This window comes from Eurytemora carolleeae, unplaced genomic scaffold, assembly GCF_000591075.1.
Source record: "Eurytemora carolleeae unplaced genomic scaffold, Eaff_2.0 scaffold1337, whole genome shotgun sequence".
Classification (NCBI taxonomy): domain Eukaryota; kingdom Metazoa; phylum Arthropoda; class Copepoda; order Calanoida; family Temoridae; genus Eurytemora; species Eurytemora carolleeae.
This window is the reverse complement of record NW_019397468.1, coordinates 4,785-16,548: the sequence shown is the minus strand read 5'-3', so window position 1 is coordinate 16,548 and position 11,764 is coordinate 4,785. Positions and strand designations below refer to the sequence as shown.

General features: G+C 30.5%; 1 protein-coding gene across 1 annotated transcript; it reads right to left on the bottom strand.

The window, feature by feature from the left end:
* Positions 1–4,028: 4,028 nt before the first annotated feature.
* On the bottom strand, positions 4,029–11,518 carry LOC111714459 (putative odorant-binding protein A5; the record flags this gene model as incomplete). The annotated part of the gene is given in 11 exon segments (XM_023489565.1): positions 4,029–4,193; positions 4,607–4,691; positions 5,368–5,457; positions 5,823–5,862; positions 6,386–6,491; positions 7,574–7,614; positions 8,253–8,338; positions 8,473–8,550; positions 9,394–9,466; positions 10,985–11,048; positions 11,429–11,518. Coding segments are annotated over 11 exon segments (738 nt in total). The 3' UTR covers positions 4,029–4,134.
* Positions 11,519–11,764: the final 246 nt, after the last annotated feature.

Sequence of the window (11,764 nt, the reverse complement as noted above, 5' to 3'; positions counted from 1 at the left end):
CATATTTATATAAGCGAAGAGCTTTATTGAAAAGATTTAATTATATTGTATTTTCAAGTAGAACAAACCAAACGCATATCTGTATTCTGTATCCTGTATCCTGTATTCTTTAGGCTGTATCCTGTGTTATATATACTGTATCCTGTATCCTGTATCCTGTATTCTGTATCCTGTATCCTGTATCCTGTATCCTGTATCCTGTATCCTGTATCCTGTATCTTGTATCCTGTATAATGTATCCTGTATTCTGTATCCTGTATTCTGTATCCTGTATCCTGTATACTGTAGCCTGTATCCTGTAACCTGTATCCTGTAGCCTGTATCCTGTAGCCTGTATCCTGTAGCCAGTATCCTGTAGCCTGTATCCTGTAGCCTGTATCCTGTAGCCTGTATCCTGTGTTATATATCCTGTATCCTGTACGCTCAAGTAAATTGACTAGACTGCGAAGACCTTCAAAAACTAACCCTGGCATCTCGCCAGTAAATACTTCAATTTTTAGAGAAAATACACAGAACAAAATAAAAATAAAGATATATACAGTACATATTTATTTACATATTATATCATCATCATTCACATTTAATGCTCTCTTTGAAAATGCGCGATTTTTTGCACGAGAACTTTGCAGAGCGAGTGGTGATTTTACTTAATTGTCTAAATGAACGTTAAGTAACTTAACGTCCCTCTGTTTTAGGATTCATAGGTAGAATGTTGATCAAAAGGCAGAAACGTAAGATAAAATTTTTTTATGATTTAATTTTCTATTTCCGGAATGAAGAGCTATTGAGAACAACACAACTGTTTAGAGTTTATACTAATATGTTAATATTTACTTTTTTCAAACTTCATCAAATCAAAACTAAGCTCTGAGGAATTATCGACATTTTATTTTTTATTATTATTTGTTTTCAGTGAATATTTTGGGGTTTCCAAAAAAGTTGTTGGTCTCTAACCACAGTTTTGGGTTTCCGATAAAAGTTGTTGGTCTCTAATAAAAGACTTGGGTTTCCGATAAAAGGTGTTGGTCTCTAATAAAAGACTTGGGTTTCCGATGAAAGGTGTTGGTCTCAAACCAAAGATTTGTGTTTCCGATACAAATTTGTTGATCTCAAACCAAAGAAATGTGTTTCCGATACAAATTTGTTGATCTCAAACCAAAGATTTGGGTTTCCGATAAAAGTTGTTGGTCTTTAACCAAAGTTTTGGTGCTTTCGATAAAAGTTGTTGGTCTCTACTCAAAGTTTTGGGTTTTCTGATAAAAATAGCAGGTCTCTTACCAAAGTGGTCTCCATTATTTCTTTAACCCTAAACAGGCCGGTCGGGGGGGGGGGGCGTTTGGCGCCACCCTGTAGTCTTTTTGTCCTAGCACTCTCATTTTGACACTATCACCGTAAAATGTTTTGACTTTTAATAAATAGTAATTTAAAGGATTTTTTGTTAATTTATTTATTTTTTATTTATAGGGTAGGGTGCAGGGCGGAAAAAATTCCGGTCTGTAAAAAAATCTATTATAACCTATAACTTTTTTGTGACTAAAGCTACAGAACTATTTTTAAAAAGCTCTTGAAAAATGCATGTCGAAACATGTCACATTTTGAGATTTGTTTAAAACCAACATTTTAATTTTTTGTACCCGTTTTAGGCATTTTTTTCAACCGTCCTTAGCGCCCAAACTATTAAAGTTATCAGTCTATTTTATTCTATAAAATTTTAATTAAAACCCTTACCTTACCTTTTCATGATCTATTTAGAAGCTTTTAAATTCCAAACTTTTCGGACTTTTCTTATCTTCTTTGGTGATTTTTTAATAATTCGAATCATGAAATTAATTCTCACAAAAAAGTAGTTCCGAAAGAAACAAACAAACCAGAAAACTTGTCTTATAAAATTTCATTTTACAGTTTTTCGAAACATTTTATCATTTTAGATACTTAGCTGAATTATTAGCATATAGCAAGGATTTTTAATCCCCCCTTTTTCGTCTTTGCTCATGAACTAGTCAGTTTTAGTATTATCTAATCTGTATCAATCAGTATTCAAAAGTAATTTATCCTATCCTTATAGAGGATACAGGATCAACAAGTAACGCTTCGAAAATCTACAAATTCACATTAATGGTTATAATAAAGTCGGGTAACCCTGAACATTAGGAAAATAATCTACCGGCATCTCATAAAGGATTTTTATTTTGAGATGATTAAAATACAGGGTGTTAATGATGGTAGTTACAGAAACAGAAATAAGCTAATAAAGTTTCAGTTATTTTAGTTTTTTTTTATATAAAAATTATTCACACGATATACAGCTAGGTTTTTCGCATTTAAACCTCTCATAATTCTCAATTTCATTCCACAATTCAGGAAACATTGCGGACGGAAAGCTTTCTAAATTTTTGTTTAAAACCCGTTCTAATTTATATGATTTTGTTCTATTCGGTTCAGCTAAAGACTTAAACATATTTTAGAAGGAAGAGGAAAGGTTATCATTAAAGTATCCATGCATAAATGTCAGAACACAAAGTTTGTATGTATCATCAAGATTAAGAACTTTCAGTTTTGAAAATAATGGATTTGAATGTGCCTTGAAAGTACTTTTATTAACCGCTCTGTGGCCGAATTTAAAGAATTTGAGAGGCGGTTTAAATTAAAGCCGCGGTTTAGATATTATTGGTTCCACTTTAAATTGTATCAAATGTTTCAATATTTAATTTAATTTAAACCTGGTTTTGGCGGATTTAAACCGCGGCTCAAATTCTTTAAATTCCATCTCTGATTGCCTATTTTTTGCAAAGATCTAATTTTTTGCAGTTTAGAGTTTTTAACCCCTCCCCAGGTAACAATTCCATATTCAATTTGAGGCCTTACAAGAGAGTTGTAAATAAGTAGACGATATTCTTAATTTGAGACAAAGCAAAGATTGAGCTAGCAATTTTATTCGAGATATGTTCAATTTGAAAATCCCGGTTAAAAATTCGTCAAGTTTAAGTTCAACAAATTTGAAATATTTGTTCACACAGTCATTACTAATCCTTTCAAGTATCTCAAGTATCTCATTTCCTATTTATATATTACAACTGTTGGTGTCAAAGTGCATATTTCTATTTCTATTTTGTTTTGGAGACATTTAGTGACAAACAATTTGCTTGAAACCATTTTGCTGCTTTTTTTAGTTCAGTGTTTGCATCAAGTATTAGGCTTGCAATGTCAGGAGATGACTTTAAAAAACTAGTATCATCTGCAAAGAGGCTGGTAAAAAAAGATGTTGCTAGGGGCAAATCGTTTATATAAAGCAGAAACAGCAGGGGCCCTAGAACATTTCCTTGAGGAACACCACATGTTATAATTCTTTCTGTTGAAAAAGCTTCATTTTACATACATATTGAGTTCTATTAACAAGATAATTTTTAAACCAGGTGTTGGCCACATTTTTGAAACCATAATGATTTAGCTTTTTTAAAAGTATGTCTAAATCACAGCAATCAAAAGCTTTCTTTAAGTCTAGGAATATTCCAAGCATAAATTCTGGTTTAAAATCTGAGTTTATCAATTCCAGGTAAACTAGATAAGTGTGTTACCAATAACTGTTACCTTGACATAAAATAGAAGACTCAAATGAAATAGACAATGAAGATAGATGGATAGATGGATAGACAAAGACAGATTAATAAGTGTTTAATCCATATTGAAAGTTATACAAAAAGAAAAAACGTAGGAGGTTTCGGCCATATAAAAAAGTATTAAATCTTACAACACCCTGTTCTGCTATTGTTTGTTGATTTTTTAATATATATTTATTTTTTTTAGTATCGGCGATAACAGCAAATAAATTCCAGAAAGGAAATTACCCTTTCTATGAAAGAAGAAATTATACGTCATATCCCACTCCAATTTTGGTTTGTCTCTTGAATCCCCCTGGAACCCCCCCCCCCCCCCCCCCTCCCTCCCACGCAGCTTTTAAAGGTTAAGAAAAACCAGCAACAATCTCTCTACTTTATTTCAAACTTCTGTGAAATTGTTTTGTTATCAAATGAAAGTGAAAATATATGTATTTAATAAACGATTCTCCTGCCATATTGTATAATGCTTATATATAATTAAACTTCTATCTTGGTGTTCTATCTTGGGCCTCGTCATTTAACACTCTGATAATGGTTTATCATTAATCCCGCTCAGTAGGACTGGGAGTGGTCTACCTGGAAAGATGGTTTGAGTTAAAATTATTTATACCTACTTTACAGGAAAGTAAAGAGATTTTTATTTTACGGAGGGTCCCAAAACCAATTTTGGTTGTGTATCGAGGGAACCCGTGGTAAACAAATGATTATTTACAACTATTTTACAGGGAAGTTCAGGGAATTTTACTTTACTAAGGATTCCCAAGATCAATTTTGCCTACAAAACGTCTAGAGCGCATCAAGGGATGTTTTGCAAGCAAAATTGGTTGAGGGAACTCGTGGTTAAGTGAAAATTTTTATTTTATTTTCTGGTAAAATTGTCCTACAATTAAGTAATTTACCATCCAGCTGTTGGGGGAGGGGGGAATCATGGGTCTGTAAAGTTGGTTAAAGGCGGTAAAAAAATTAAAAAGTCTTTAATTAATAAATACCTGTACAAGCGGAAAGATAGCATATATAATATTCCGTATTCCCGGAACTATATCCAATCCTGTAAAAGTTTCCAGCAACCGGGCCCTGAACAGTAAACAGTATTACTTAAAAAATGAATATTATTGTCTACTTAGAAAATGAATATTATTGCTTAGAAAATTAAAATTATTGCTTAGAAAATGAAAATTATTGCTTAGAAAATGAATATTATTGCTTAGAAAATGAAAATTATTGCTTAGAAAATGAATATTATTGCTTAGAAAATGAATATTATTATATACTTAAAAAATTAATATTATTATCTACTTAGAAAATGAATATTATTGCTTAGAAAATGAATATTATTGCTTAGCAAATGAATATTATTGCTTAGAAAAGGAATATTATTGCTTAAAAAATGAATATTTTATTAATGTGTATTCTTTTCTTTTTTTATTCCATATTATTCTATTTTATCTATTCTATTCTATTCTATTCTATTCTATTCTATTCTATTCTATTCTATTCTATTCTATTCTATTCTATTCTATTCTATTCTATTCTATTCTATNTAAACTAACCTGTAGTCCATACTGTTATTGCAAAGCATCATGATCAATCATTCTATTCTATTCTATAAACTAACCTGTAGTCCATACTGTTATTGCAAAGCATCATGATCAATCATTCTATTCTATTCTATAAACTAACCTGTAGTCCATACTGTTATTGCAAAGCATCATGATCAATCATTCTATTCTATTCTATTCTATAAACTAACCTGTAGTCCATACTGTTGTTGTAAAGCATCATGATCAATTATTCTGTTAGAAAATATTTCAGGATTACATCCAGACTGCTTCTTATCAAACTAAAGGAAGAAAATAAAATAAACTGTTCAGATAATAGAACAAACAATACTTCAGAGATTTCTAACTTTAAAAAATTAGTTTATGTAAAAAAGAAATAGATCTTTTAAATAATTTCTACTGTTCCTATTATATGTGCTTTATTGTGTTTATTTTAATTGCCATGCATCCTTCTGGATTGGGAGTAAAAAAAAAAATTTCTATGGGGGGGAGGGGGAAAGTGATAACTGATTCTATAAAGCTGACAAAATATCTATCACTTTTTTGGGACCTTATTTTATTGCCCAATTTAGTTGATTTCGCTAAAAAACAAAATCAGGAAAGGATTATGATTATAATTGATTAATTCGTCAAATAAAGTACTTACATTTATCCGCCCAGGCTGTTTGTACACAAGAACAAGATGCCTAAAATGGTATTTTCATTCTATTGTAGTTCATAGCTTAAAGGAACTGTAGGGACGTAATTTCAAGAGACCCTCCATTATTATTAATATTAATTAATATTTTTTGAAATTGCAATTAATCTTTAAAAGTTGATACAGAGAGACGATTTATTGAAAAGTAAGAATCTTTAAAGTTTTTATTATAGAAAAACTCCTTTATGTTACTCAGGAAGAGGCTGAAAGGATACCATAGTGATTTGTGAATCAAACTTGCCACTCTTAAAATCAAGGATCGCTTGAAAATAAGCGTGATCAGTCCCTTTCACAATCACATAGATTCAGCCTGCTTATAAAAAGTCTCATCAATTTGAAGTATCGCAGTTTACCGCTTTATTTTACTTAGGCTTTTCTGTAGCCCTTTATATGTACATTTTAGCACTATAAAGCACTTGTTGGAAGCTTTGGTTTTTAAAAAATAATTGGCAAAATTCATAAATTTTTGCTGGGCTGGGGACCTTTAAATTACAGGGCAATTATTACTGTACCTGTTGGTAATATTCACTCTAGTTTCTAGTTTTTCATTATCCCGTATATTCACAGTGAAGGACGGAATATATTCTATCACCTCGTCTCCACCATACACATTCGACCCTGACATTATATTCAGATAGAAGGACGGAATATATTCAGATAGAAGGACGGGATATATTTAGATAGAAGGATGGAATATATTCAGATAGAAGGACGGAATATATTCAGATAGAAGGATGGAATATATTCAGATAGAAGGACGCAATATATTCAGATAGATGGACGGAATATATTTAGATAGAAGGACGGAATATATTCAGATAGAAGGACGGAATATATTCAGATAGAAGGACGGAAAATATTCAGATAGAAGGACGGAATATACTCAGAGATGAAAACTGTAGAATGGGATATCCTGAATCCCGATCAGTTAATTAATATGGAGTTTAATACAAGAGGAGAACAAGCATTATTTAATCTGGGATTAAGAAAAAGAGGAGAACAAGCACTGATAATTTGATATCCACCATTCAAAAGTTTTAAGCTCAGATAGTTTCTTTAAAACTAATAGAAACTGGAACAAAAAATAATGTAATTTTTCAAAAGTTGATTTTTTTTTCATTTATAAATATGTTGAAGGAGATTTATTAATAATGTTTTGTTAATCTATGCAAAGTATAGAACAAAGTAACTCAAATGGAATAAAAAACCTGTGGCCGAGTTTAAAGAATTTGAGCGGTGGTTTAAATTAAAGCTGCGGTTTAAATTTGGTTGGTTCCACTTAAAATTGTATCAAATGTTTTAAGATTTAAGCCGGCGCTAAATTTAAACCGGGTTTTGGCGGATTTAAGCCGCGGCTCAAATTCTTTAAATTCCATCTATGGAAGTTTATTAGAAAACCCAGAGAAGATATTATTAGGTATAATTAACACTTGATCATCTAAATCGCTTCATATTGCGCATGAACAAAAAGCTTTAAAATGGATGCTATGCAAACTGACCTGTAGAAATCAAACCTAATTATCGAGTAATTAGAAATTAAATATTATATAGCCATCACAACTTCGTTTAAGATCTAATACAATATCAAGTTGTAAAACCCATCAGTTGGGTCAGTTTTATCTATAGGTCGGATGAGTGAGAGAACTTGCATGAATCGAATAATATGACTCGACAATTCTAATAAATACAATAAAGTTTACCTGGTATATTTGTAACCAGCAAATGAGCATACTTGATCGAACTAAAAATTAAAAATTCATCTTAAAAAGTCGATTTATTATACAACCATACAATACATATAAAGAATGACAAGGTTTGGTCAATTTTCGTGATTGAGAATTTAACGTTTTTTAAAGCACTGATTCTTGCTAAGCAATGAACTTAGACAAATTTTTATTTCATTTTTTGAAAATCCACCAAAAAAACGTGAATGACTTTTGTGAGTGAAAACGGGATCTAAAGCAAAGGATTTAAACCAAGACATCTTCTTTTACCAGAGCTGAAAACTTTAGAATGGTGGATATCGAGATTAATGATTGATCATCTCTTTTTCATAATATCGAGACTAGCATAATCTTGTACTTGTATCCTGAAAAGTGTATAAAATTAAACCAATCAGAGTCGCGTCAATGAAGCCGATAAATTTGAAATTTTGCGCGCCATTTAAGATTATATACAGAAATAGGAGAAACTCTCTAATTTAGAAAAACCGGTTTTTGATTTTGCTCTGCTATATCCAAGAAAGAACGGTTTAAGAAGAAAATCAAAAGTGTGTCCATTGGATACTCAGATTAAGTAATCGGAACTAAGGATATCTCATTTTAAAGTTTTTAGCTCAGTTCAAATTATGTCCGACTTTTTATTACTGCAGTCACCTACCCAAGTTCGATATCATTATCTTCAATGAGTAGTGTATACAACGCATTGGGATCAGCATTCCACTTGAAGGAAGGTCTGTTCAACAACTATATAAAAATACTGTTAAAGTAAATTTTTTTGCTAAATAAAATATTCAAAAATATATTTTAATTTTTGATTGGTGGATAATGCGCAAACATTGTCCTCGAAGCCAAGCACCCCTTGTTTTTGTTCCCTTAACCTGTGCTGTGTCTAGGGTTTGGTTTGGAAATATCTTGGTACCAGAAGCCGTTTCCATGTATAAAGGCACATCAGGAACCTGAAGAAAAAAAACATAATAATAATTATAATAAAGATTTTTTTAAAGATCTAAGTAATTATTCTTGTAAAGCAGATTGAATTTTTGAATTGAAAATTGAAAACGGCCTGTGTTACATACAATTATTAATATCATTACTATTATTATTATTACTAGGGTTTCCAAATTTTCGTTCAATCTCTTTCGCGAAAATTTCGTTCAGCCAATGAAAATGTGAACGAAAGCTAAAACTTTTAAAAAATTTTTCTAGTGATTCGTCCGACATTTTTGCAAAATTTGTTCAAAATTTTTCCGTAATTCGGTCGAAATCTTTGCGTAATTCGTGAAATTATTTAGAATGGAAATGGAAAAATTTCGATTTTTGTTGCGCAAAAATTGAACGAAAATATCGCAAAAATAAAAAATGTTCATGAAAATTTCAACGGAAACCCTAATTAATAATAATAATAATAATAATAATAATAATAATAATAATAATAATAATTAATAATAACAATAATAATAATAAAATTAATGAAACATCTAGCATTAATATTAGAATTGAATATAATATGTTTATTTGAAAAAAAACATTTCATTACCATTAAGAATTATTTTATTTTGAACTAAGCCTCGATTTGACTTAAAACTGTTGATCTTATATTGATTTATTCGTTGATTTTGAATTTAAATTTTTTAAGGCAAATTTTTTTAATTCTAACCATCCATAAACCTTCTTAGGGAAAATATGAAGTTCCATAAGAATTTTGTGCCCAATCGGATAAGCCGTTGTGACGTTTATCGGTCACAAACACACAAACAGACAAGCAAAGTATAATAGATTAAAGGTTTAAAGTATAAAACCTGACTGAGTTTATTGGGAACGGTTCCTGTTGATCTCCAAATATTGTCCCAAGATTCCTTGCTGCATTTTTGCCTAAATTAAAAAAATAGACAATTTTTTTCTCCGTTTATTTTACTAGCTTAGGAAATAAAAAATATTTAACTTTGAACAAAACAAAAGAATCAAAAAAAATTCAATTTTGAGAAAAAAATATCAAAGAAATCGAGTCTTTGCCACAAATCCCAATTTCTAATACCTATATCTCTAAAACCAGATGGCCTAACCCTTTGATATTTCAAACTTTGATTATTTGATCCATCAGAATTCATAGTTTGAAATATCTAAGGTCTACAACATTGGGTTGTAGAGATAAAGGGATTCATAAATCAGAGTTTGTGGCAATGACTCAATTCCTTTGTTCAACCTATCTCTTGGTTTCTCAAAAATGTATTAGCCAATTAATTGGTCCAGCCGTTTAGCCAGCTACAGCTAACATAAGCAAAGGGCTTTATTACATTAAACATTTTTAAAAGAATTTTGAGTTTTTCTCACAATCTCAAATTTTTAAACTTTTATACATTTGCAACCAGAAAATGTAAACCATATTTCAAACTTTTTTTATCTAACAGTATTCATAGTTTGAAATGTCTAAGGTCGATCAGACTGCAAAGATTTCGGAATTAGTTTGTGGCAAAAATTCAGTTTCTTTATTGGTGAAACCTCTCCTATAGAACTGATGATGGCGTCGAACCGAATATAAATATTATCTACTCTGTGCTTGGTAGAAATCACTTTTAACCAATCACGATTTTTGCTTTTTTTTAAACTTTACCGCATCCTAGCTTTATAATTGGCAAATTGTAATTTCTCCAAACATATGATTTTAAATTTAACAAAAGTGTAAAGTTGTTTTTACCTACGTTTTTTTAATACAAAAAAATATAAATCAAAGAACCTGTCAAATCTTTCGTTGGGATGTTTAGAAAGATGGAAATTTCCCTGTATGATAAATGAAGGACTGCAGTATGGTTTTGGTGTATTATATTGGCGTACAAAGCCTAGGGGTGTCAGAAATGATTTTTTTTGCATTTTTTTTAAAAACTTCTATAAAACGAAAGATTTGACAGGTTCTTTAAAACGCGAATTTGAAAGTAAAGGTTATCTAACTATCTGGATCAAAACTCGAACTTCTAGAGTCAAGTTTTAACTTTAAATAGTTTAATGACGACGAAACACAGTAATTGTGCAGTGTAAACAGACCCATTTACCAAAATAAGTGATTTTACAAGTGCTTGGTAAAACCATTTGCTTTTTAACCTCATCAAATACACTTAAGTATTGATATAATGTCGTCTTCCTATTTCAGTATTATCTGGTTATGGCTGTATAAAATTCAATCTTCGTTTAAAGCAAAAACAAATCAATTAAGATTTGTAAAAAATTATTAGAAAATATCATTGTTTTTTTTTCTGGGTGATTAAATACATAATCTAATCATTGTTTACATTATTAGTAAAAATGAACTTGCCACAAACACTGATTCTTTAATCCTTTTATCTTTGCAACCTGATGTTAATATTATTTCAAAATGTATTTCTAAAACTTGTAAACCTGTAATAATCTCTAAAGTTTCCTCGAAATCCAGAAACTGCTCCGACAAGAACAAAAACAAAAACTAGAAAAAATATAACCGGATATATAACTTCTAGGTTCAATATATTTATTTGGTTTGGCCAGCTGTTTGTTTCCTACTGTTTGTATCCAATAAATGTCGAAACGGCTGAACCGTTCGGATCCGATTTAAAAAAAAAGACTCATTCACGATACGTGAAAGTTAAGAGAATATGCAAATAATGCCGGAGATATTTATTGAATTTATTATATGAAACCAAAATTTTCGCAATATAAAATAAAAGCGCTAAGATCTTAATTCGTCAATTAATTTAAAAGCACGCATTAGGCAGACCACATTTTGGAAATACCAATATTGGCGATTATAATTCAAAGTAAAATATTGACTAATTATAGTCAAAAATGTTCTATCATAGACTTTACCTAAACCTGTCTTCATGCTTTCAGATTCAATCCTCAACTAATGAATTGACGGATATAAACCTTCTTTTTATAGCAGTTGATCTTGAATTCCTACAAAGAGGTGAACGAGTACGTACAAAGAGAATTGGTTCTTTAATAATTCTACAAAGAGGTGAACGAGTACGTACAAAGAGAATTGGTTCTTAAATAATTCTACGGAGAGTTGAACGAGTACGTACACAGGTGAAAAAGAGTGTCCCAAGAACTATTAAAATATTAAAATATTTCTATTTTTACTTTGACACTCTCTACATTTCGACTATTAAATAAACAAAATGTAATAAAAATGTAATAGTT